This window comes from Rhipicephalus microplus, chromosome X (assembly GCF_043290135.1).
Source record: "Rhipicephalus microplus isolate Deutch F79 chromosome X, USDA_Rmic, whole genome shotgun sequence".
NCBI lineage: Eukaryota > Metazoa > Arthropoda > Arachnida > Ixodida > Ixodidae > Rhipicephalus > Rhipicephalus microplus.
This window is the reverse complement of record NC_134710.1, coordinates 387,478,976-387,506,789: the sequence shown is the minus strand read 5'-3', so window position 1 is coordinate 387,506,789 and position 27,814 is coordinate 387,478,976. Positions and strand designations below refer to the sequence as shown.

At 46.8% G+C, this 27,814-nt stretch overlaps 1 protein-coding gene across 1 annotated transcript in view; it reads left to right on the top strand.

Moving 5' to 3' along the window:
* Positions 1–27,814, top strand: part of LOC119161027 (nose resistant to fluoxetine protein 6) — a 204,287-nt gene that overhangs the window by 162,123 nt on the left and 14,350 nt on the right. The window contains exons 12-14 of the mRNA XM_075880084.1: positions 5,438–5,558; positions 22,015–22,204; positions 27,112–27,254. Coding sequence (XP_075736199.1) covers positions 5,438–5,558; positions 22,015–22,204; positions 27,112–27,254 — 454 coding nt within the window. The remainder of the gene's footprint in view (positions 1–5,437; positions 5,559–22,014; positions 22,205–27,111; positions 27,255–27,814) is intronic.

Sequence of the window (27,814 nt, the reverse complement as noted above, 5' to 3'; positions counted from 1 at the left end):
TGTGAGATCTCGAGCCAGCAGGTAAAGTTGTCTTGCTGCATCATTCCTTGATAGAGGAATCGGGACTACACGGGTTTCTTCATGGGCTGAGCGGGCAGCATCATCGGGTAATTGATTTCCGGTAATACCGATATGTCCAGGCAACCATTGATATATAATATCATGCCCTCGTGCTAGAGCTTCATGATTACAATGTCTTATTTCTTGTACCAATTGGTCATGACTCCTCCTACGCATGGCAGACTGCAAACTCTGAAGCGCTGCCTTCGAATCGCAGAATATGACCCATTTTCCTGGACGTTCTTGAACGAGATATTGTAAAGCAGCCCTTATAGCAGCAAGCTCTGATGCCGTAGATGTAGTCATATGCGACAACTTAAACTTGATTGTCATTGCTGCAGCCGGAATTACAGCGGCACCTGATGAGCTGCTGGATGAGACGGACCCATCAGTGTATATCTGCGTTCGGTCTAAGTACAACTCATGTAATAATAGCAGTGTTGCTTGCTTCAATGCTACTCTGGAGTGATTGCTTTTCTTTTTGATTCCCGGAATTTCTAGACGTACTTGCGGCTGGTCAAGGCACCACAAAGGACATGCCATTCTCGCAGCTGGCGTATATCCTGATGGAATGCTGTTTAGGTGCTTGGCTATGACGTCTGAAAACGTAGCACGTGGTCTTCCGGAAGGTAGAAGGGCCAAGTGGTGGTCGGGGACACGGCTAGCATGTCGAATGTGCGCTTTGAGGCAATCCACAACTCTATATGTCCTGACCGGATGGTCTTTGGCAAGCATGATTGTGGCATAAGTAGAAGCGCATCGGGGCAGTCCTAGGCAGATACGCAGTGCCTGACCCTGCAAACTCTCCAATGAATGAGTATTCGATTTGCAAGTGTTAGTCAGTACCGGCAAGCTGTAGCGCAATAGACCCAGAAATAGGGCCCTGTACAGTTGTAGCATGGAAGCCACAGAAGTTCCCGATGCTTTCCCGCACAAGAATTTCATTATATGCACGATAGATAGCAGTCTCTTCTTCAAGTACGCACAATTCGGGCTCCACGAAAGACTTCTGTCGATTATTATGCCCAGGAAACGATGCGTCCATGCATATTTGACACTCTGCCCATTGATGTAAACAGCGTATGGCGTCATTGGTTTGCGTGTAAACGCCATCAACGCGCACTTCACAGTTGATATATTTAGGCCTTGTTTCCGAAGGTAGGCTGTTGTGAGGGTTGCTGCCCGCTGTATTCGTGCACGCACCTGAGGGCGAGTAACTGCAGCACTCCAGAGGCAAATATCATCGGCGTATATGGATAGGCACACCGACTTTGGCAGAACCTTCACCAGACCAATGAGGGCAACATTGAACAATGTGGGGCTTAAAACACCTCCCTGAGGTACTCCACAGTAGGTGTAATGTTGAGCAGTTGTACCCTCATATGTTTGTACAAAGAAAACCCTGCCAGTTATATAATCTTTTATCCATTGCAACATTCGTCCACCAATGCCCATTGCTGCGAGAGAAGTGAGGATGGCATCGTGAGCTACATTATCATATGCACTCTTCACGTCAAGAAAGAGTGCCGCTGATATGCGCTTGCGACTTTTTTCTTGTTGAACAAATGTCGATAAGTCAAGGACAGTCAATGGAGGAGCGGCCCCGACGAAAGCCTGCCACGCAAGAAGGGTATTTGGTGTATCGTTCCAAGTACCACTCGAGACGAAATAGAACCATTCTTTCCATCACTTTTCCGAGGCAGCTTGCGAGGGCAATAGGGCGATACGCTGTCAAGTCCAATGGTGATTTTCCCGATTTCAAAAGTGGTATTAATCGACTTATTTTACATTCTCGGGGAACACTGCCGCTGAGCCAGGAGTTGTTGAAGCATGTTAAAAGTTCTTTTCTGGCTTTTTGTCCAAGGTGTCCCAACGCACTATAAGTAATACCATCCGGACCTGGCGATGACATGCGCTTAGAAGCGACTAACGCACCTTCCAGTTCTTCCATGGTGAATGGAATGTCCATTTCTGGTAATCGCGTCTCAGGAACGATCACGGCGTCGATGCTCTCGTTCATAATATTCCCGGCAACTCTCGTGCAAAATTCTTCAGCCACCTCGAGTTCTGTTTTTCCATGATGGAGTGCCAAAGCTTTAAAAGGGTGCCGTTGTTGCGGGGAGGAGCGAAGACCACGAACTGTTCTCCAGATATAAGACAGCGGCTTATGAGGGTCTAGAGATTCGCAGTCGTTGAATCTTTTTCTGGAGCCGCCTTGCTTCCCTCAGATCGTAAATTGATCTTGTGCGTCTGTATCGTCGTTCAGCACGCCTTCGTATAGCTCGTAATTTTTCCAGTTCGATGTCAAACTGTGTTATTTTAGACGAAAATGGTAATTTACATTTGGACGCTTGCATAGCTTCCGCTATGGTATTTTGCAGGCTGCAGGCGAGGCCTTCTTGGCAAGCGTTCTCAACACGCGATGTAAACATCGACCAGTCAGTGCCAATTGCAACACCGGAAGAGAAATTTTTTATGATACCATCGATCGTCACGTAGGTGGGTATGTGATCACTCCCATGAGTTTCAATATCGCAAAACCACTTAACTTTGTGAGAGAAGCATCGTGACACCAATGTCAGGTCAAGGCAACTGCCATACGTGAGACCCCGCAGATATGTGGGAATACCATCGTTCATGATGGAAGGTCGTAATCGGAAGCGAATGTAACAATGTTCCGGCCCCTGGCATTCATCTTAGTGCTCCCCCAAAGCATGTGATGGGCGTTGAAGTCACCGGTGATGATCCAAGGCCCATCAGTCCTCATCAGGATGTCTTTTAATCTGTCGCAGTCAAATCGCGATGACGGAGATATATATCCACCAATAAGCGTGAACGAAACTGCATTCTTCTTTACACGAAGACACACGTACTGATTGTCGTCATTTGAACTTATTGGGTGCGAAAGATAAGTCAAGTCTGTGCGAATGTAAACAATTACTTTGCTTCGTTCTTCGCAAGCGGCTGAACAAAAAGCTTCATAACCGGACAATCTATAAGGCGTTGATACGTTTGGTTCACATATGACAAGTATAGGGAATTGATTGGCCCGAACAAATTGGCGAAAGTCCGAGATACGGGACTTCATGCCTCTGGCATTCCATTGAAAAATCGACGCACTTTTAACTTCAGTGCGGAAGATGAAATTTTGTTGAGCCATTGTGCTTATACGAAGTTAGCAAGAACTGGATTCAGTGCATCCAGTATTTGCAGTGCACTCTTAGCAGACGGAGATTGTATGCTGCTCAGTAGCGTGCGAATCGTGGCAAATAATGATTGCACGATTGCCGTCACTCGCCTGTCTTGGTTGGAAAGATCTCGAACCGGGATCGCGGACTGGCCGTCATGAAACTCCTTCGGTTCGCTTGATGCTGCTTCCCTTTGAAGTGCAGGCCACTCTGTCGCAGTTAGGGTATGCTCACTGGCTTTTTCCTTTACAGCCTTTCCCACGGCATGTGGTCTGGGAGGTAAAGGAGGTGGTACTGATGAGGCTGGCAAACGTGTCGAGGAGGTAGCGGGCGTCCTCGAAGACCGACGTCGACGTGAACGACGCCTTCTGACTTTAGCTGCGGCTTCTCGATAAGATGAGTGATCGCGCACCATCTCCTTCAAGATGGCAATTTCCTTCTGAATCCGCGGGCAGTCCTTCGATGTGTCTTCATGGGATCCATTGCAATTAGAGCATTTCTTGACAGTTGCGACGCACTTATCCGCTTCATGGTGCTCGGCGCAGCGGTGGCATACCACTGAATTCTCGCAGACGCTGCTCACATGTCCAAGTTTCATGCATTTACGGCACTGGAGAGGCTTTGGAATGAAAGGCCGCACAGCATGTCTGAAGTACCCCACCTTCACATGAGAGGGTAGTGATGTGCTCTTAAACGCAATCTTCACACAGCGAGACTTGCCTAGCCGGGTGACATCAACAATTGGAGTATCAGTTGTTGACTTGACAAGAAGTTGTAAGTCCTTATTGGAAATAGCGACATCAATGTCGTAGATCACGCCGGTTACTACATCACATCCCAAGGGAACATGAGAGCGCACCTGGTTGCCGTCCAAGTCAGTTACACTGCGCAGAACGCCCAACGCACTTGCGTGCAAAACGTCCACAGCCAGTATATTCTTTCTGGCGTTCACTCTTATGTCCTTGATCTCATTAGGCACGAGCGTTTCCAGAGACCTCGACACAGACTGTCTGTTAAGGCGTTTCATGCTGACGGTAGGAAGTGCAGGCAGAAACAGGATGGTATAAGTTTTCGATTTTGGCGCTTCACTTACAGTTTGAATAGTTGAGGATGAGGATGTCCTCATGTTTCTCCTCTTCGCTTTGCGGCTCAGCACAGGTTGAAAACCGTCATCTGAGAAGTCCTCACTGCTGAGATAGTAAGCATGAGTATCTTCACTGTCGCTGTCACTCGCTTGTCCCATCCGCTTCCTGGAGGCGGCCGCCGCTGACGCCGCTGGTGCCGGCAGGCGCCCGGGATGGTCTACATCCATCCCCTCCAAGGGAGCAACGAAAACTGATCAACAGATTTAAATTACAACTGAAATACGCCGGAGTTAGCAGAAGTAGCTTCTATTCAAAACACACTTCTTCGTCTTCTCGCAAAAGGAGGCAAAAACCAGAACAAGTAACTAGCGTGGTCCCGTATTCCTTTTTTTCACCCCCAGATCCTTTTATGCCCGTAATCATGTATTTGCTGCGTCGGCGCGACTATGTTGGCAGACCGTTGAAATTGCTTTCCACGTTTTATGTTTGGCCTGCGGTTAACGCCCATCGGCGCTGTTTCGTCACATGAAAGGTTTCCAGGGCACAGCTACGGGGAGCAATAGTAATGCGACCAAGCATTGAATTTTCAAAAACAGTGTTATTGCGAACTCTCAGAGATTATCTGAATGCTCCAACCCCACAGTAGCTCAACGCACGTGGGATCATCGTATCCGCCAAACTCGCTCGATTGTGTGGTCATTACATCGAAATAACCCCAGTATGCGAAGTGATATCAAGATGTTCCTTGTTTAAAATAACAATAGTAGGCCATAAAATATCAATAAATGCAGCATCCTACAACCGCGGACTTACTTCTAACAACTATTTACTACCTATTAACCAGCGTGGAGATCTATCCAAGGTTACTATGTAACATGGTGTGCAAAATCGTCATCGTTGTCGTACATTCTCTTTGTTTCTCGTAGCAACAATTTTTCACGAAAAGGACATCGTGCATTGCGTGATGGGAAGTAATTCAAGGTTGGTGTTACGCAGAGATTTTTTTGTTAATTCTTAAAGTAGTGCTAATAACATTCGTTCTTTGCGTTATGGAAAGCAGTTAAAAGTTTGTATTGCTCAAAGCTTTTCTTGCTTTTGTTGCAGGAGCAGTGCTGACCACATTCGCTACGTACACATGCTGCCTCACCAACACTTCGTCTCTTTCGCACTAGGGGTACTCGAAGCGTACGTCATCGTGAACAAAAAACTGGCCTCGATTACAAGAGTGAGTGCTTCAGTCGTAACCAACGTCCCCTCTTCGAAAAATTGAGTTTCACAATTTAGGAAACATTGAGAGAAAAACCTGCAAGCTGTATTGCCGGCTTTCCTTAAATCGAGAGGAAACTGTAGAAAAAAAATCCCCCTTAAAGGGGCCATGATGCGAACAACCACCAAATCACGACATTCGGCAAAAAATAGATGTATAGGGTCCGGACCGTTGTGCATCCACATATATGGACAAAAGGTGCTGTAAAAATATTTCATTGCAAAAATACCCCTCAAACACGCTGGCTATTAACCCACTCTACTGGTGGCGACCACCGTCTTGCGATGGCTTTCGCGACGTCATATGCTCCATGGAGTGGCGCCGCTATCTTCTCAAGTTTCAGCAGATGCACATCGTTAAGTTTTAAATGCCAAGCCCGAAAAAGCGGCAAAGGCTCTATTGCACGCGCAGCTGATCACGAAAGGTAATATTTGACTGGAACACAGATGTTCGCGAAGCAAGTGGCTTGTTATGCCATGGCCCGCAAGTGTGGCAGTGTTGTAAGACTCTCAGGCAGCCCGCATGTTTATGCCAATGTTCATTAAAAACTGGCTGCTTGACCAAATATGTGGAAATTTCACCAGCCTATTGGTGAAGAACGATAGATTAATCCACATAACACAGACTATTAGTGAAAATTAGGTATCATACCCTCATTATTCAGAGACCCAGGTAATAAGTTGAGTAGACGGCGGCATATTATAGCCATTTCCAAAATCACCTTTCTTGGCTAGTTATCGATAATAATGCTTGCCTTTCTTCATCACATGTCTATGCGTGTTATGAATAATGGCGAACAATGCCAAAAAATGAGAAGAACGGATGTAAGGAATGTTTAAATCACTGGTATTTTAAACTGAAAACGTATTGTTACGCATGAAAACCTACTTATATTTATGGTTTTGTTACGCTACAATGATATTTTGAGTGCATATGTGAGCATGATGAAGAAACCAAGGTATGGAGCGTAAATTGGATTGCACATTTGAGGTGAGAAGTATAGCGCAATACTTAGTTTGTGGCATGAGGCAATGAGGTCTGGAGTCGACGTGCATCCAGCCTACGGGAGCATGCATTCATGGAGAGCAATCCTTTTATGGGTGTATTGTAAGGAAGGGTTTGGCGTTATTTATCTATTGTCAGGTGGCATTTAGCCGCATATATGGGCCAACATTTAGCCGATCACGTGATGGTGGTTTGAGATAGCCACAAAGGTATGGTACTTTAGAGATAGAACCATACTCTACTGCACTATTATCGTCAGGGACTGACCGAGGAGACGCACCAAGCTTTACGCCTCCAGGAAGTAAACGAACAACAGCGATTGGCCAGTGAGTATGACAGGGTCTGTCCTTTGTGGTCGCCAAATGACCTCTTTCCTGGGCACCACGAAGGTTGTTTCTTTTAAAGCACTCAAGTTAGCCACGTGCCCCACCAGTGCGCAGGATCTTACGCTATCTCTAAATAGCTGATGTGAGTGATTAGCACAGACTTCACCAACGCAGGGGCGTCTGCGCAAACAGGCGTTTGTTGTCTAGGAATACCACGGTCCCAAGCCCAACAGGGGGGGGGGGGGTTCACCTCTTCTCACACTTAGCCGTGCGCGGCTTAATTATTTCCGTGGAAAAGGAGATCCTGGGGATTGTGTTGATGCCGGGAGATTGGACCTTTGAGGCCCCCCGACAAAGTTAACACACATCTTTAGCCCCGACTTCACGTAGATGGCAGCACTGGGCTGAGCCACCCAGAGGAAATCGGCAGTCGCCTTTCCTACCCCTTTCCTTACATCTTCGTCCTGATCTCTCACATTTTATCTGTCCTGTCATCTTCTGTTTTCTTTTTCATTTACTGCCAAATTTTCTGTCGGTGAGCATCAACCCTGGGGGACTCACCTCCCTTGCTCAGGACCATAGGTTTGAGTAAAACTCAAACTTCTACCCACTCCCTCTGTTCTCTTGAGCAGAGCTCTCCCAGCTGCGTAGCGGCTGTTGCCACAGAAGGGAGTGGAAGGTTGGTTGCTTCTCGGTGTCCGTCTTGTGTGATCGTGGCTGCTGCTGCTTGTTCGGGGATGGAAACCAGCACATTTCGAACGTTACACCACCTCGACTTTATATACAGAAACTTATGATTTACAAGACTTGACCGTCGGAACCGTCGCATGTTGCCTCGGCAGAGCCGATAGTGCAGAGCACTCTTTGTTGCGACCAGACTCTCCTGCGTGGACTCAGAAGCCCGGTTTTAATACCTCGGTTGCCCCTCCCGATTCTCCTCACGGCCAACCAAAGCACTTTAGTCTGTTTATTGGACAGACAACACACTTGTTCCCGTCCCCTCCTCTCGCTCTCTTCTTCCCGCACTCGACTGCTCGGTCGGAAAGAGAGAGACGAAAGGACCGGCCTGCCCCCAACGTTCCGCGAACTGTGCGAACGCACACAATGGTGGCGCCGTTCGGCTGCGGGCCTCCTGCATTACCGCGAGATGACTACGCTGTCCAGCATGACAGCCGTCCCGCGGACTCTACTCCTGACGGATGGGTGGCTATGCACTGTCCTCCCGTCACGCGCCGGCAATCCGCAGTCAGGGGACTATTTAGCTGGTTGCTAGAAGCGGCGACTGACCACGATATTCTTGCCAGAAGGGGCGCGCTTACGCCGAGATTATCGTCTCCCGAGAATAGGCTTTTTGGGAAGCGCGCCCTTTTGAGACCGAGAAGACTCGCTCCCGTGGCCTGCAACGCCAGACCTTACACGCCTTTTCCAAGATTCGCGCAAGCGCTCAAATGCAGCTGCGCGATTAACAACATAAAGGTACGGCGCCGCACGTCCCCAACCCTGTGGCCATCCTTCGCAGTTCCTTGAACGTCAGCGGCGTTTCTGCAACGCGTGCAATACTTTCTCTGCTTAACCCTTGGGGCCCCACCAAACGGACGCCACCACTTAGCAAAAAAAGAAAAAAAAAACCGACACGAGGTCACTGTGCACACAAGTACAATCTATAAAGCAGGCAAGTAAAACAACAACAAACTTCTACATGCTTACAGTCGTACATATACACAAAAAATTACTTCACTGAAACACACACACACCCTTCGGCACATGGTGCCGTTCAAATTCAACCAAAATACCAATAACTCCTGCATGCTACACACACGCACAAGAGAAACAAACACTTCACTGAGGCACATAGACCTTTCAACGCGTGGTTCTGTTCAATTGTTCACAGGTACGCGCACGTCACTCTTGAGTGTCCAGCATGCGCCTAGTCCTCTAGTGCTCGACCCCCGGAGCACAGCTGCCGATTCCCCAGCACTCATTAGGCACCTTCGAAAGCGCATCTGCATTGCCATGCTCGACGCCTTTCCTGTGCTGCACCAATACATGATACCGCTGAAGCGCCAAGGCCCAACGGGTAAGCTTCGCTCCAGGAAGAGTGCCCTGGGTGAGAAAAGCTAGTGGGTTGTGGTCTGACACCACGGTAGCCTGTGCGCCGAAGAGCCAGAAATCAAACCTTTTCAGACCCCAGATGACTGCAAAGGCCTCTCGCTCAATAGTCGACCAGCGCGTTTGAGTTGGAGAGAACTTGTGGCTCGCAAATGCGATCAGCATCTCGGTACCATCGTCCGCACGTTGCGACAGGCAGACTCCAGCCGTGACCGCGGACGCGTCTGTAAACAGCCAATACGGCCTCTCGGGATCTGGGGTCGATAATGCTGCTGCCTCACACAGTGCGATCTTAAGCCGCTGAAACGCCCTTTCAGCTTCCGCGGACCACGGAATTTGGTTCGGGATTCGCTTCCCCGTTAGCTCTGTCAGGGGCCTCGCTACCTCTGCGTAATCTTTCACATAGCTTCGGTGGTAGCCACACAGGCCCAGTACGCTGCGTAGTTCTCTTTTAGTCTCCGGCGCCTTTAAACCTTTGATCACTGCAAGCTTCTCAGGGTCAGGTGCATGCCGTCCCGAGCCTACCACATGTCCCAAATACCGGTTCGATGGACGAGCTATCTGGCACTTATCCCTCTTGACCTTCAGGTTAACCCCGCGTTCCCGTTCTACTAAATGGGCTACCATATCGCGCGACGGAAAAACTTCTTCACTACGCATTGCCCCTGGCTGTGGGGCGCACTCTACTTCACCGAAATCACCGTCCTCCTCGAACATTACTCCCACCGACATAACCCTGGACTGATATGGGCGCAGCTTATTCGCGTGCACCAGTTTCCGGTTACCTGCTGGCATCTGCACGAAGTATGAATGCTCGCGATATCTCTCGGTGACACTGCCTGGCCCTTCCCATTTCGGAAACATTTTCCCTGGTCGTTGATCATCAAACACCAGTACCAAATCACCGACGTTAAACTCTTTTGCCTTCGCCCTTTTGTTGAATTGCGCAGCGTAGGTGTTTTGCGATTTCGAGCTGACCATTTCCGCAACCTGCGCCGCGCGCCTCAGCCGCCCTCGTAATTCTTCCATGTACGCCACTGGCGACGGCCCCAACTCTCCTGGCACTGCAGTTTCTCCCGTCCAAGCCCTCTTAAGTACACTTAATGGACCCGTTGGTTGCCTCCCATACAGCATCTCAAAAGGCGCTACTTCGGTCGTCTCGTGTGGGACTTCCCAGTACCCCCACAGCAAGAAAGGCACAAATTGATCCCAATTCCTACCCTCCTTCTCTATTATGTGGTATAGCATGTTCTTAAAGGTCCTCTTCCATCGCTCGACCGCCCCATTGCTCTCAGGGTGCCCCGGCGTGGAAAATCGAGGGGAGAAACCAAGTTTCGACAAAAACTCTCTTGTCAGTGCCGCTGTAAAGTTAGTGCCGCAGTCGGACGCTATAACCTCGGGTATGCCTGTTCTGCTAAATACTGCCAGTAGTGCATCGCAGGTTGCCCTAGCGCTTAATGAACGCAAACATACCACCTCGGGCCAGCGCGTGCATAAGTCGATGACGCATAAACAGTACTTATGGCCCCGGCCTGATACTGACTCCAGCGGCCCAACAACGTCCACGTTAACCTGCTGAAATGGATATCTTGGTCTCGTAAGGGGTTCGATCGGGACGCTGTCCCCGCGACGCCAGTCTGCCCTCGCCTGTCAACCATGACAACTGTTGCAGTGCCGTCGTACGTCGTCTCCTACGCCTGGCCAATAAAAACTGTACTTGATCCTAGAGCACGTTTTACGGCAACCAAAATGCCCGGCCCAGCTTGACTCGTGCGCCAGTTGCAAAACTTCCCCTCTGCGGCATTCTGGCAGTACCAGCCGCGTTACCGATTGCCCCAACACCTTATCCTTATGATAAAGTAACCCGTCGATTACTAGCATACTGCCTTTTCCTGTCGCCGCTCTTCTCCACGCTTCCTGTAAAGTCGGGTCTCCCCGTTGTTTCTCGCGAAATTCGTCTGACGCGGACCTCTCCTTCATGCCGATGCTCGGGGCTTCGTTAGGCAACACGCTGTCATCCCGCTGATCCCCTTCATCGCGGCTTGCTACAGCTACCTCGCTGATCAACACCTTCTCGGTCGCGTGTCGCTCTACCAATTTTACATGAGTGTCCACCTCGTCCTGACGCCATACGGCCACGGCGTGCTGAGGCTCGCTTTCGAACTCTGGCCGAGCGCCGCCACTTCTGAGGTACCCTCCACTACCCCTTCGAGGGTGCTCTCCTCGTGTAGTAGTTTCCATGCTTCTTCGGAAAGTAGGCAATCTGTTCGTGCCGTTAGACGGTCCGTTAACGCGCACAACACTGGGACTGGTTCCCTAACGTCGGAAAAAACTCCACGCTCGCGCGACATAGTCAGTGGAATAACTGCGAGCTTGGCCTGTACTTTCTCCCCGAACGCCGAAGTCAGGTTGACCATCCCATGCGGTTGCACCAACTCTGGCGGGACCACGCTCTCACGGACTACTGTAATTTCCGCGCCTGTGTCCAACACTGCTCCTATATGTTTGTCTTTGCAGTCGAGCGATACTGGGATTAAATCACTGTGTGCGGCTGGCGGACCTTCAATCGAAACACGCGCCGCTAAGCTGTCTTCTTTACTGTTCGGAAGCACTTCCTTCGGCTGTTTCTCACGCTGCGGGCAATTCCATTTCTGGTGCCCTGTACTGCCGCAACTGTAGCAGGCCCTGGGCTTTGGTTTCCCCTCCACGATACGGTTTTTTCCAGCCCCGCGGCCCTTCATTGTCTCTTCGTCGGATCTAGCCCTGCTTGCGTTTTTCGGCTCCGCCACGCTTTGCTTCGCCTGCCTCGCGGCGCTGTTCGTCCCCTGTGCTTCTTCAAACGTTCGCAGCAACGCGGATATCTCTGGGGCGCTCATCCACGTTCTACCTTCTTGGAGTGCCCTCACATATCGCAAGGCCTCCTCCGACAAATTTTTCTTTAATTGGTCGGCCACCAAAAGCTTGACCAGGCCCTCGAATGTCGACACCCCTCTTGCCTCAAGGTAAAAGTGGAGGTAGCTCTCTAAACGTGTCGATAAAGGTCTCCACCCCTCGTTCGCACGCTTGCCTGACCCTAAAAATCTTTTTAGATATTCTCCGGCTGAAAGTCTGAGCTCGTCCAGCACCGTTTGCTTGATTACCTGGTAATCTTTGTGCTCTGTTGGGCTTAGCCGCTTGGACAAAAACGGGACTCTCTCCGCTACCAACGGGAAAACTAACCGTCCCCAAAACTCCCCCGGTACCTCGTACGCTTCTAGGGCACTTTCCACGGACTCAAACCACACCGGTGCTTCAGCCTCGGCTGGAAATTTGGGTAACACCCCTGTGAGGACTTTTGAGTAGCGTCTCAGTTCGCTACACGGATCCCGCCTGCCGAACTCGGGTCCACTCCACCGAGAGCTTCCGCCCATCATCTGCGACAGCCTCTCCATCTCCAACCGCAATTCCTGCAGTCTACGCTCCGGCGTGAGATTTCCGAAACGGTCATCTTTCTGGCTTTCCCGCGCACTACCCTCTCCCGGGTTTCCCACGTCGCTCTCGTCCCCCGACTCACGACTCATGGCCTGCGCTCGCCTGTCCGGGTTTAAGTGGGCAAACCTCGTGTCCATAGGACGCCTTAAAACTCAAAAAAAGGCAGCGGCACCCCTGAGATGTGAGAACACCAGAGGACTCACCACTTTTGAAGTTGCTGCTCACTGGTCTCTTGTCGTTCCTGCCGTCAGACGCTCGACATTGCTCGATGTCGCCGGGGTTGTCGCCGGACTGATGAATTGGGATGACCGTAGCTGGACCCCTGGCTTCCTCGGGTCGATGGCTGCCACACCGCCGCCTCTTCAGCTCGGTGGCTTGGTTCTTCGTTGGAACAGCCGATGTCTTGGCTTTTGGTCTTGCGTGTTCTCCGCAACACGACGATCTTCTTGTTGCGCAGAGCGCTCCTTGTCGTCGTCGTCTCGATCCTGTCGACTGCGCCAGTAAAACTCAAACTTCTACCCACTCCCTCTGTTCCCTTGAGCAGAGCTCTCCCAGCTGCGTAGCGGCTGTTGCTACAGAAGGGAGTGGAAGGTCGGTTGCTTCTCGGTGTCCGTCTCGTGTTGTCGTGGCTGCTGCTGCTTGTTCGGGGTTGGAAACGAGCACATTTCGAACGTTACACCACCTCGACTTTATATACAGAAACTTATGTACATATTTACAAGACTTCACCGTCGGAACCGTCGCATGTTGCCTCGGCAGAGCCGATAGTGCAGAGCACTCTTTGTTGCGACCAGACTCTCCTGCGCGGACTCGGAAGCCCGGTTTTAATACCTCGGTTGCCCCTCCCGATTCTCCTCACGGCCAACCAAAGCACTTTAGTCTGTTTATTGGACAGACAACACACTTGTTCCCGTCCCCTCCTCTCGCTCTCTTCTTCCCGCACTCGACTGCTCGGTCGGAAAGAGAGAGACGAAAGGACCGGCCTGCCCCCAACGTTCCGCGAACTGTGCGAACGCACACAATGGTGGCGCCGTTCGGCTGCGGGCCTCCTGCATTACCGCGAGATGACTACGCTGTCCAGCATGACAGCCATCCCGCGGACTCTACTCCTGACGGATGGGTGGCTATGCACTGTCCTCCCGTCACCCGCCGGCAATCCGCACTCCAGGGACCATTTAGCTGGTTGCTAGAAGCGGTGACTGACCGCGATATTCTTGCCAGAAGGGGCGCGCTTACGCCGAGATTATCGTCTCCCGAGAATAGGCTTTTTGGGAAGCGCGCCCTTTTGAGACCGAGAAGGCTCGCTCCCGTGGCCTGCGACGGCAGACCTTACAGGTTGTATTGCTAATGTCTGTATGCGTTCCCCTTGTTGGACTCCATGGTGGGTGGCCAGCATAGCTACCGAATGATCATGCTGTTTCATAGTAAAAAGGAGCCCCCGTTTTCACAATGATCGGTTCTGTAAAAGGGAACGTGCGGAAGTCAACAAAAAACGGTTGACTAAAAAGAGCCATTACACAAAACTTTTTGTTGTAACGTCTTTCGCTGAGACTAACATTCAGGACATATCACCATTTCCGATCGCAAAAGCAACCAAAGGGCGCATTGGAAGCCATTACAATGCAAAAAATGAGTTCAAGAGATCTTCTCATAAAAGTGGAAAACAAAGAACAAAGTGACAAAATCTGACCCCTGAAAAAATTCGTCAACATGAAGTCCATGTAAGAGCTCACCGATCTCTCAATAACACACGAGGAGCATTATTCGACAATGAACTGCTCAAGTGTACCGACGCAGAAATTGAGGAAGCTGTAGTGGGTGAAGGTGTACTTGCCGCAAGAGCAATCATGATCCGTAAATAAATCAAGGAAACTCGCACAAGGGATGTAATACTAACCTTCGCAAGCACGACTCTTCCTATAGCAGTTAAGGTAACATACCTATACCTGCGTGTGAAGCCCAACATACCTAATCCTCGTAGGTGCTTCCGGTGATGGAGGTTCAGACACGGGTCTCATTCATGCCATTGTAATCCAACCTGCGTGAAATGCGGCCAGAATGACCATAATAATGGCGAGTGCATCAACGCTTTAAGCTGTGTGAACTGCAAGAGTCCCCATGCAGCGTAATCACGCTCCTACTCGGAATGGTAAAATGAATAGGACATACTTACACTGAAAACCAAACATACCGTATCAAGAAGCAAGCAAGCGAGTGGCGCTTGCCCAAAAGGGCACATATACGCTGAAGCGGTGCAAAAGAGGAGACACTCAGGCACCGCCGATGGTCTTTGTAGGCACACAGGTCGAACTCAAGGACCTAGTGGCCGCAGTCCGTCCCCCTAGTGAAGAGGGAATAGAAGGTACTAAGTGCCCTTTTTCAGGGAGGCCCTTAAACCTCGATCAGTGTTGGTGACAACCAAACTAATGTTGAGGCAAAAATGTCTCAACGGAGGTTTCGAGTAGCCAGTTTTCTTTGAGGAGGCCAGCATCTTTGCCGGGCACCAGCAGTGTTGAGCACCCTTGTTTTCAGATTCCACGGACGTGAGTCCACCGGACACTAAAGACCTTGGAGACCCTGCTCCAGCCAGCAGGGCTATCAGGCAACCCATAATCCCGCCGGGTAAAGAAGAGAAAAGGAGCCGAAACACTTTTTCGGCCCCACAAAAACGAAGTGACCAACCACGGGAATAGCGTCGCTTTTTAGCTTACGCACAACTAACTCGAAGTACAAATTTTTTTACACATTATTCCACACAATGGCATAAATCATTCATTGGAACTGTAGAGGAATGGCACAAAACTTAAGCGACGTTAAGGGCATAATTACAAGCTTCTCTCCTGCAGCTTTATGCTTGCAGGAAAAGAATGCGGGACCAAATAAAAACGAAACATTATAAGGTTACACTGTTATACGCTGCGACTGCTCGCAAGACAGCCGGCTGCCGAGTGGCATCGCCATCGTTGTCTAAAGTCGTATAGCTGTAAGAAAACTTATCGTTACCAGCTTCACTGAACTGGTTGCAGTGACCATTTTATCACATGAAACTGTCACTATTTCCTTCATATACATTCTACCTGAAACATATATTATCGCAAAAGATCAAGAATTTGTTGGAACACAACTAAAATAAACATTTTCCAATGGCAGGAGATTTCAATGCGCACAACATACTATGGGGTAGTGTAAAGACAGACAGTAGAGGGCAGGTAGTTGAAGATTTCACTCTAACTAACAATGTGTTTCTTTTAAACACTGGGTCACCAACATAGTGCTCTCCAGGCACAGGAACCATGAGTTTCTTCAATTTGACACTGTGCTCTAGCTCACGGTTTGCTAATTATACTTGGGGAACAATAAGCAATTCTACGGTAGTGACCACCTGCCATCGGTTGTAAAACTAACATCATCACACCGACCATGCGTTTCGACCACATCAATCGAAGATTCGCCAAGCTAATTGGCCTTTCTTTAAAGAGAAAGCTAATCTACAAGATGAGTTCTCCGAACACCTAACAATACACAAAATAAATGACAAGTTTACCACTTGCTTACTCTCTGCGGCAGAGCAAGCTATTCCCCAGTTTTCTGGACTAGTCAACTGAAGCCATGGTGGACCAGTGAGTGCGCACAAGCAAAAAAAAAACACTACAATATAAAGCATGGTTAAACTTCCGCAGGTACCCTACATGTCACTACCTTCTCGCGTTCAAACAAGCTAAAGCAAAATGACGATATATTCCTAGAGACGCAGAAAAAATGTCCTGGCAGAAGAACGTTCCTACAATCAATAGCACAACTACACCCAAGAAAATTTGGAAATAGGATAGAAAATTCAGTGGTGGCAACTCCTGATATGCAATACCCATACTTACAGACCGAGGCACACATATATCTCCAGAAGAGCAGGCGGACTTTTTAGGCGAACAATTTTACACTCTATCGAGTTCCGCTAACTACACACAATCTTTACTTGCATACAAAAACTGCCAAAAAACAAAAACTACCTGTAACCGGTGGCCTAAATAAGCCGTATACAACGCTCCTTCGACACTCCAAGAGGTAAATACTGTGCTTTCGGCGGGAAAAAAGATAGCGGTTGGGCCGGACAGAATTTATTACGCAATGCTCATGCACCTTTCGCAAGCTGCCGCGCAAGCAATAATAAAGTTCTTTAACGTAATTGGGAAAACTGGCAAAATGCCCACAAATTGAAAAATGGCCACCATAGTGTCATTTCTAAAAACTGGAGAACCACCGACTTCACCGGGTAGCTATAGGCCCATAGTACGTACAAGCTAGATGGAAAATCATACTAAAGCATAATAAACATCAAACTAGCATACACCCTTAAAATAGACGATCTACTACATGATCATCAGTGGGGGCATAGGAAAGGCCATTCAACGGTCGATCATCTTGTTCATCTCGAACACACAGTACGTGAGGCCTTCTTACAAAGGCAACACTGCCTAGCAGTGCTTTTTGACCTGGAGAAGGCCTATGGCATCACTTGGAGGTACGATATATTGAAAGACGTGGTGAATCTCGGAATACGTACGCGGAGAATGCTTAATTGCCTTTATGACTTTCTATCAAACCGAAATTTTGAAGTACGGTTGGGCTCCACATTATCGCGTGTTTTTGTCCAAGAAATTGGTGTGCCGCAGCGTTGCATGTAAAGCACTACAATCTTCGTAGTCAAAATGAATTCAGTTAATGAGGTAATTCTACCCTTCATTACGCACTATTATATGTTGTTGATCATGAGATAGCATGCCGGGCTTCAAGTATATTCACATGTGAAAGGCAGCTGCAGCTGTCCATCAACAAACTGACCAAATGGGCATATAAAAAAGGCCTTTGCTTTTCTACGCAGAAAATGGTTACCATGCGTGGCTTGTATCCGGACCCTGTTTTTAAAATAAACAGTGTACTGCCACTCAAGTAAGAACACCAGTTCCAGGGTATAATATTTGACAGGAAACTGAACTTCATTTTCTACGTAAATTACACACACAAAAAAGCAAAAAAGGCGCTCAACATCCTGAAAATACTATTCTGGAAACACTGGGGGGCCGATCGAGTCTGCCTTTTACGCATATACCGCTCGATTCTGCGCAGCATTTTTGACTACGGCAGCACCCTTAACGGGTCAGCCAGAAAATCCTACCTCAAACGTCTTGACCCAATACAAAATCATGGATTGCGCTTGGCGACTGGGCCGCATAGAACTTCACCAATCCAGACCTTTTATGCTGAAAGCAATGAGCATTGCCTGGAACGAAGAGCAGCTCTACTTACTGTATCCTATGTATTAAGAACCCGATGTAAACCAAGCCACATATGCTACATTATTGTTTCTCACATCGGTACCAGAATACAGTACAACAACAGACCACACACGGTGAGACCACTTGTCCTGCGCTTTGAGGAAATGTGTCTAGAATATGAGGTACCGAAGCAGGTGCTAAGCGTTGTCCAAACGCCAGAAAGAGTGACTCCATGGTTGGACCTCTCGCATTACACTGACTTTGCCTTAACTCATTCAGGGAAAAATGAAATCTTCATGGGAACAAATTATCCAGCATTAGCTAGCCGTACAATAAAAATATAACACACATTCTGAATACTACACTGATAGATTAAAAACAGAAGAACATACAGGAAGCGCCGTTATATCAGAACACTCAGAAACACGCATAAAACTGCCGCCATTTGTATCTGTCTTTACAGCAGAAGTATATGTTCTTTTGGTTGCTCTTGAAGAAATTTTATCTGGAAACCACAAAAATTTTTCACATATAACGACTCCCTTAGTGCATTAAAGCCCTACATTCAAGGTCGGAAAGCGAACCGTTTCTTGGGGATATTTCACAGATGATAAAAATAGCTGAGAAAACTGGCAAGACATTTCGTCTTGTATTGGTGCCGAGTAATGTTGGTATCCCAGGAAACGAAAATGCAGACAAGGTAGCAACAAGAGCAAGTGATCAAAACATAGCAAAAATAAAGTTAGCGCTCAGAGACTGGTTCAACAGATGTTGGACAGCCTTTAGGGCAAATTGGCAAGAAGAGTGGTAGGCTCAAGTGAATAACAAGCTCCAAATTGTGAAGCCTTTTCTACAAGAATTGAAGTCCTGCAATCGCCAAAAGCGCCTAATCGAAGTATTACTACGCCGCCTGGGGTTAGGCCATACTCACCTAACCCACAAATTTTTACTGTATGGAGAAGATCAGCCAGAATACGAACATTGCAAGGAACCTGTGACTATCATTAATATTGTCACGTGCTACAAAAGGTCTTCAACTCGAAAGAACTGAGCCGACGGGGAGACGCACCGAAAGCTGGCAAGATGGCTGTTTCAATAATCAACAACCAGAGCGCGCGTTGCTTTAGAACATCGTCTTCCATTCTATCGGGAAGCCATGGCTTGCGTTCGCCGTACCAGCGGTCAAGTGTTAATATTTTAATAACATGCCTAGCCTTGGAAAACAAGAAGACAGGCTTATTTTAAAGAATTCTATAGAACACAAAAACACCTTTTCACCCAATGTTAATGCTATGAGAAAACACAATTATCCCCGTAGAAGATGTTTTTCTGTTTCTAGTGGCCGCAGGTTTTTTAACAAACTATAAACAAAAATCTTACAAAATTTTAACCCTATTATCAAAATCACCTAGTGTCTGGCGCATCATAGCCATTTTTGCTTTTGCACCATAAAACCCAACATAACTAACACAGAGTTTACACTACCTATATTGTTCTAGAAACTACCATGAGCATAGCATATATAGACGGCACCTTTAGAGACGAGTTTGAGGGAGGCGGGCGTGTCTTAGCGGTAACAACTTGACTTCCAGAGGTTTCAATGAAAAGATAGATATGTGGAGTTTAACGTCCCAAAACCACCATATGATTATGAGAGACGCCGTAGTGGAGGGCTCCGGAAATTTCATCCACCTGGTATTCTTTAACGTGCACCCAAATTTGAGCCAACAACATTTCCGCCTCCATAGGAAATGCCGCCGCCGCAGCGGGGATTCGATCCCGCGACCTGCGGGTCAGCAGCCGAGTATCTTAGCCACTAGACCACAGCGGCGGGACCCTCTCAATGAAAACAAATGTCCATAACCTTTTGTTAAAAGTCTTCATGCAATGGCATGAATACATGCATCTGCAGGTCTCTATGTGGGAAGTTTGAATAGCGTACAATTCGTCGCCTCCAATTCAAAAATTTCAGATGGTATTGGTTCGCCGTTAATGTGAGGTTCTTCAGCTCATATGTCAATCGTTCTGAACAGACAGATGGCACTATGTGTTATACAACCACTTTTTCGGCTCTCTTAAGACCGTGCGCTTATCTCTAGCGCAAACGGCTTCCCTTGAACGGCTCGTTTCCGGCGCGACCAGACGGCAGCTGTTCGTGTTTCCGGTTACGTGACGTTGCTACTGCTTCTTTGAGAGAAGCTCGGGTTCAACGTAGTGGCGCGGTGACGCACGGTCCTAATACCAGGGAAGCGATGACAAGCAAACACCTCTTGCTTCCGGTAACCGTTCGAAAAGACAGTAGCGGCTTCTTGCCCATTACGTTAGCGACCGGCACCGTGGTTTTGGCCCACTGACTGTGGGAAGACGGCACACAGGCACCAATATATCTCAGGCATAGTGTGCGAAGCTGCTGTCACTTCTGGTGTTTGGTGAGAGTGTGCCTGTGGACATGTTGCGCAAACGTGTGTAACCAACTTTGCAAAACATTTAAGCAGAAAAGAATTGCTGAGGCCGCGTGAGGAAGAGGAAGAGAGCCATGGTGGGAAAGAGTGCCAAAGCCTGTCTAAACAGTAAATGCACTGGTATCTGGATTAAGTCAGCCCTAGAAAGAGAGGCTTAAGTTGACGGTAAAGAGATTGGTTAAGAGATTGGTAAGGCGGACCAACAGTGGTCACCTTCTGTTTTGTTCGTTTAATGCAGCGTAATAAAGACCAGATGAATTCCCCTTTATTTCAGTCCATGCTGCAATCACATAACTGATATATCAGTAAGACTCCATACGATGCAAGTTTTTTCTGGGTGGTAATTACTCGGTGGTCTATAAGTGAGATACGGTTCTTCGTGCGTAGTTACAGTGCTCTGGTCTCTAAAAAAAGAGAATTATAGAAGAGTAAGACACTGTTTAGGCCTATGTTGTTATCAGTGTGCCTCGGGAGCTGTAATATTAGTATATATTAGCAACAGTATATCTTGAACACTTCATTGCTTCGAACCTGCCTCCAGCTTCATTAACGCCGATAATTATTCTCTCTGATGAGACTGCATCTTACTCAAGGCGAACACACCAACGAAGAACGGACATAGCTGTTACCATAAATGAACAGAACTTGACTGGTCTATTCAGGCTGCACACAAATAGAGCACGCCTGCCAAACATGCAGGGTAATGCACCCGATAGAAGAACACTTTTACTTATGCGGCTTAAGTCGAGGAATACTTGATGAGCATTACTCACCGAGCTATTTGCTGCTCCTAAGTAGAGTGTATGAAGCCAACTCCCGCAAAGCATCTGTCAGTTTCGTTTCTCGATTATGCCCCACGTCAGTTATTTACGAGTACAAATTGTTCCGATCTGATGTAACAGGGAGGCTGCGTCTCCTGTGTGTCCGGAGTGCTCAGTTTCGACTTCAGGATTCAAAATTTGTGTTGAGTATTTCGAAATACACAAAAAATTTTGTGTGTTATGAAAAGTAAATATTCATGAATTATGGCGGCCTACAACGTTCCCATGCGATGAATTCTCTTCTGCTTCGATGTAGTGTTGATAATTAGAAGTTTCTTTAACATTACCTTGTTAACTTTTATCATCGAAGTAACTTTAGCTGCGGCGAATTGTTTCTGCCTTGATGTAGCGTTTGTGTACGAAGAAGGCTGGTGTCTTCCTGGCAGAGGTTTAAAAAAAAAAGTTCGCGCTGTACATACATAATACTGACATCATATTCAACTCGAATAACATTGCGTTCATGTGTAACCTCCAAGCTGTTCTATGTAATGAGCGTCCCACAGGTTTTACTATTTAAACTTTTTGTTTAATAAAAAATCACTGCTTCAAATCGTTAGAGAAAGGTTCTTCACTTCAAAAGCACTCGAGCGAAGTTTTGCACAGTGTGCTCGTTTAATGAGTAGTGGCATTCAAATTCAGTGCGTTAGCCTGTCGTTCTCTCATTCAAGCGGTGTCATTGGACAATATTTATGGCGATAGATTCAGATGTGCCTTTCTAATGTATTCCAGCACATCGATGGCTTGTCACTGTTTTCAGCAAACTTTTAACTTAGGATGACATGAGTTTTGCTTTTGTGAGTTTGGCTGTCTCAGCCTCACAAGTAGTGCGTGCCAGTTCGCGAGGCGTCAGTGTCTTATCGATACTTGGACAGTGAAGCATATTTTATTCCAAAGGCTGCCGATACTAATTGATGCTTTTGCTCTTCCGAACCTCTGTACTGGTGCAGGTGCGTGTCACAGTGCTGTGGGTGATCGCAGTCGCGATCACAACGCTCGTGTGCTTGTTTCCCTACGCGTGGGATTCGGCTTCCATCCCGTACGACCGTGTGCTGGCGGCCTTGTACGCCTCTCTCTATCCAGTGCTATGGAGCGTATCAGTTAGCTGGATGCTGCACTCATGCATCACGGGAACGGCAGGTATGACACGTGGCACGGCGTTTTCATGAGTACTTTTTTTGCATTTTTCTATTTCAGTCTCCTCCACACTCCGTGTGTATTGCATAAACGGACGCATGAACACGTGCAGTAAGGCGACAGAAATTCCCTTAATACTGCGAGAGATACTACTATGCAACGATAAGTAATAATGGTAATATCGCATAATAGAATATGTAAAATACACCATACTATTGGAAAACCCAACTTGAAACAATTTTGCTGATCGTAATAAAAAAGCAGGGCAAAGTTTCGATAGGCGCTCAATGGTTCATCTTGAAAGACTTGGTCCTTGAAGCTTTTGCTTTATCGAAGGTATCTTCATGTGTCAGTGGTCTGCCTGTAGGCTTCCATAGAGGAGAGAGGGAGTTTCTGATTGCGCATGTGTCATCTTCATAAATGTTTTGTGGCATGTACACTTGCTCCAGGTGTTTATACTTCCCTTTTATTATTTAGTGGTTCTACTCATGAATCAAGCAGTGTCAGTTGGCGCTTGTCCCTGTCGACTCGCTTGTGGATCTTTCCTATTTTCATGCAACCTATTCATTTCAAGCATGTTGAGGACACTATGCCCAGAAAAAAATTTACAAGAGACTTCTTTAGCGCGTGCGCAGTACGCTACATATTGAGCGTAACGGCAAGCGATGGGAACGGGATACTACAGTATATCACAGCAAATTGTGCACGACAGCTCTATATGTTATACGACTCTAAAGAGCAAGATGGTTTTTCGCTTATTAGTAAAGTACAAACACAAAATCCCAAAAACACCTCACTAATGCAACACGACGCTTTGTAAGCGAGAAAACGCACGAGAAGAAAATGCGGTAGGCGATGCCACCTTCAGCTTTAGGTCCCAATCGCCATGACGTAAGAAATTTTGAAGACGTCTACTGGGTCCTGCATAACTTCAAATTGACAAAAATGAAGTAAATTGTAATCTCTGAGTGCTATACATTTAGCATACAATGTCTCGAAAAATTCCATTGAGACAATGTCGCGAAAACTGCGAAAATACATTTTGAAATTTGTAGCGCCACGCGCGCACATTTTGGCACAAAATTTAACAATAAAACTTCAACCTTGATTTTATCAGCTAATAATGAACACAGGTGACTTAGACTTCTCAAAGTGCAGCTTCTCACTTTAAACCAATATTTTGCGCCCGTTCGTGTGCTCCACACTTGAAAGATACGATCACGGCACTGCGTCGAGCCGACTAAAGAGTTTTCAGCTGAAAAGATCCTCGTCTGTGTGCATTGCAGCACAGGGAAGTGACGCGGATGTCGATACCGCTTATTAAGATACACAGGGCGAAGTGACCGAGTGTACGCACATAATGGCCAGACGCGTGCCAACTTGAAGACACGTTTTCCCCGCTTCGTTCTTTCTTTTCTACGTTCCAAAACCGTTTTCCTCGGAGTAATAGGTAGCAAACTGGATGCTCACCTTGTTGACCTCCCGGACTTTCTTCCTCATTTTTTCGTGATCTTTTCACTTACAATATGAGTTTATATATTCTAACAATTACGCTGCAAACACTAAACTTCCCCGAAACGTTCTATGTGTTTGCACGCAGTATAATGTAATGCTTCATCTGATGGCTAAGGTTTCCTTTATTCTAGACCTTATGAGAATTTGGAGGAATATAAATTTGTTTTTCTTAGGATCACAACATAACATTTCGTTTCTTTGGCTCAATCTGCAGTATATACAAAAGACTGCTCCCTCACTTCTCCTAATTCTGATAACTAAGAGGCTACAATAATATCTCAACAATGCTGCGTGTAAACTGCCTCGGCATGTGCGCGAACTGAATTAAGCTGAACTAATAAGTGCCACCCTCTTGGAGTTTTTCAAAGCAAAGGTGTTGGGCTCGTGATTCGACATGTGCAATGGGCAGAAAATTATTATGGTCATCAATTAGCATGTGCTCTCTTTTTTCTCGTCTCCACATTTGTCTACACATGTGGCAATTTGTCCAGCGTGTCCGGCGTTGGCTATGATGGGCTATAGAACTACTACAATTAAGGAAACATAGAGAGGGAGACAGGGAGTAACAGAAATAAATAAAAAGGGTACATTCTGGGTGGAAAAGATTTTTTTCACAAGATGTCATTTGAACCGGCGTACCCACGATCACAAGCCTCGAATTGTAACCACATGGCTAACCAAGCACGATAGCAAAGCATAGCATATCCTTGTATAGTATAATTTAGCGTGAGGAGAATTGGAAAATGAAAATGAGGAGAAGAGATATGACTGTGATGGAAGGCTGAAGGGCAGCACGAGCACAAAGAGAGAAACAAAGAGTCAGAAATAAAGAGATGAATAGAAGCAAGGGAATAACGAGAAAAAAATGTTAAGGAGCGAGGGAGTGGCTGTAGTCAGAGAGGGAAAGCAAGACAGAAAACCGAGAAAAAATTGTGAGAGAAATGTAGAAAACAGAGGAAAATTTGAAAGACAGAAAAAATAGAAACATACAAAGAAACAGAGAAAAAGAAAGCAGGCATAGCAATTTATTATAAGTGTAGCAACGAGCGGGAAATAGCCTAAAGGCTTAAAGCATAACCTACTTTCGAACAGCAATACTCGGGGACAACTTTCTGTGGCAATGAAGGGAAAACTACGGGGGCGGACCTACTTCTTCGGCACTCATCCGCGAGGTAGTCCGGTTCGGCTCGCGTTTCGAAAGGCGGTCGTGTTCAAGTAATCCCACTGAACAAAATTTGATACGCCTGCTTACACCGCCATTTGTTTGTGATATTCCACACAAGCTCCTTTGGCGAGTCATCGGAATTGCCGGAGAACGACAAGCACTCACCTAATCGCCAGGACGTCATTTTGACTGTGAGGTGCACGCAAAACTTGGGACGTTGTCAGACGAGCAAAAACGCAAATTGACTCTTCAGAATGCAAGAATAAATACGAATATGTGCTTGATGAGACTAGTGTCTGTTTATGAACAGCATACAGTAAAAACATAACGTTGTTCGTTACTCATTTTCGCGCAGAAAACATGGACGCATATGTGGCATTATAATTTACTGTGGTGGCGCACACTCACTTTGGCTCCGTGTCCTTCCCTTCATTGCCGCAGAAAGTTGTCTCAGAGTATAGGTGCCCACCAAATCTATGGTGACCAAGCCTTGAGCAACATAGCAGAAGTTGAGCCTCTTTTTTTTTTCGGGCATTCAGTCACGTTATTCACACTTCGCTGGTATAAAAAATATTGATGCGATCTTCTTAGAATAGAGGTACCAGCAAGGTTTTGTGATTCTGCTAGCGTAGGAACCTTCGTAGCGGGAAATGTTTGCGCAACAATGTCGGATGCAAGTGCGTGTCTCCCCTGTCCTGTCTACTTGTTTTCCCACAGGTGCACTCCCATTCGCAAAACATGTAGTGCATCTACATCTATTCGAATCGCCTGCGTACAAGTAATCTTGTGCGTGCTTCACGTTTTCAGTAATTGCTCACTTTTAAATGCGAAGTACTTCTTACCAACTTCTGCTGCCACTTTGAGCGTATCTATCCATCCATCTGTCCACCATGCCCCGACCCTATCTTACACTACGCTATCTTACAATTACCTTACATTCCTTTACCTTACCTTACCCTACCTACCTACTTACGACTGTGTGCTCTCGTGGCCGTTTCATCAGCTTGATATATATCAAAACACCAATTTCGTGCAAAAACTAACTATGGTAGTGAATTTAGAAAATAAACAAATTAACTTTGTAACAACTTGGAATAAGCAGTTTAGTCAAATAGCTGTATTGAAGTTCTTTTTGCGAGTAGTGCATAGCCACTTTGAAATGTCTGAAGAGCATCCACTGGGAATTATGGCGGTACTGCGAAATCTGGATAATTTAGCAGGTGAAACAAAAAAAGACACACAAAACAGCATCTCTGCAATTTACTTGGTAAATGCTCTCAATGACGACTCTGTTTTTCGCGCATCGGGGGAGGAGGATAAGCGAGTCTTGATAAATGGCCATGCGGCACTGCCACTAAACGAAGTAGATTGACGGTTGATGAGCGCGAGAGAAAGAGTGCCGTCATTGAGGTCGTTGTCAAACTGAATGTTAGATGCGCTGTTTGGTGCGCTGGTTTCTCTTTCACCCTGTTTCGCCTACTAACTTATACAGATTCCATTGCCTCGCAATGAAAACGAGTGGTTGCCTTTCGGAGAATTCAAAGTTGCTATGTAAAATTGGCAGAAAGCACTTGAATTCGCCTTTTTGACTTTTATTCCCACTGCTTAAAGTGTTTTAATTTCTATAAATACTGTCCTAATTATTGTTCGAACACATCTGAAGATGCCTTCTGCCACATTAAATGGAACGCCACTGGTAGCATGCAGATACCTCCTTTCCGCAATATTTCAACCATATTGGACACAATTCTTCGAACACCCTGTACACCACAATTGGTATTGTGTGACATGAGTGAGTGTCGAATGTAAAGGGCAGGTCACACTTTTATAGACACCAGAGAATATGTTTCGCTAGCATTGTTTATAACTGATTGTACATGTGCACCCTTGAAAAACGCGCTGTACAGAAATACATGCGATGATATGAATGCCATATTTAGTGTACAAGACGCAAAATGCGATGTATGCCGCTTCTTGCTCACTGCTCCACATCAGATTCATTCCCACAGTGCGTGGGATCCGATGAATTGTTTCTTTCTGTTGCTTAGGAATTCTTTACATAGAATTCACGTGCGGCGAAAACTTCCTCTTTCGTTATTACACCAAATACCCAGCCTTCCAATTAGACAGTTTCTTTGTGGTACGTCCTTATCGTCATGGTTGAGGTACCATTTTCACTTTGCTAATTACACAGCATTGTGTCCTGCTAAACCACCCTTTCCTTCGCTAGGACTCGTGAACCGGTTCCTCAGCATGGGAGTGTTCATTCCACTGGGGAAGCTGAGCTTCTCTCTTTACCTCGTTCATCCGTACGTTCTCTACATGAAGGTGGTCACCATCAGGCAATTCAGGGCACTGGACCAATGGACAATGGTGAGACGTGGGCACCCTTAATTGGCTCCATCTTTAAATTTTAAACTTTACTTTTTATTTCCTTGATATACAGCTCATAAAAAATTGAGAAATTGGAGTGGTGAACTATTGTCAGCATGTAGCGTTTAAGCGCGCTTTCATGCAAATCTTATACACTTGAATTTTTCTAAATATGCGTTTGCTGTTTGCAGCTTACTAGGGGATGATGAGGCACCATGATTTGGCATGTATATAAAGAATGCCTGCACGCGCACCTTGAAGATAATGTGCATTTCTATCCTCGCAGAATAACAAGGTTATGCCTTTGGTGTTTCCGCTTGAGCATTGTAGCAAGAATGGAGACAGTGACACAACAAAATCTATCTTGTTGCTCTTTCCTCGCAGTTGTCTACAATTTTGACCCCTGCTTGGCTGTGATCACTTCATTCAAGTAGGAGTGTTAGAAAACGGAAAGAAAAAATACTAGAGAAAAGTAGGCTCACTGATATGCACTGTGAGAGCCAACACTACGGATGGCAGATTCTAGAGGAATGTTAACGTTACTTGAGAAGACGCCTTCA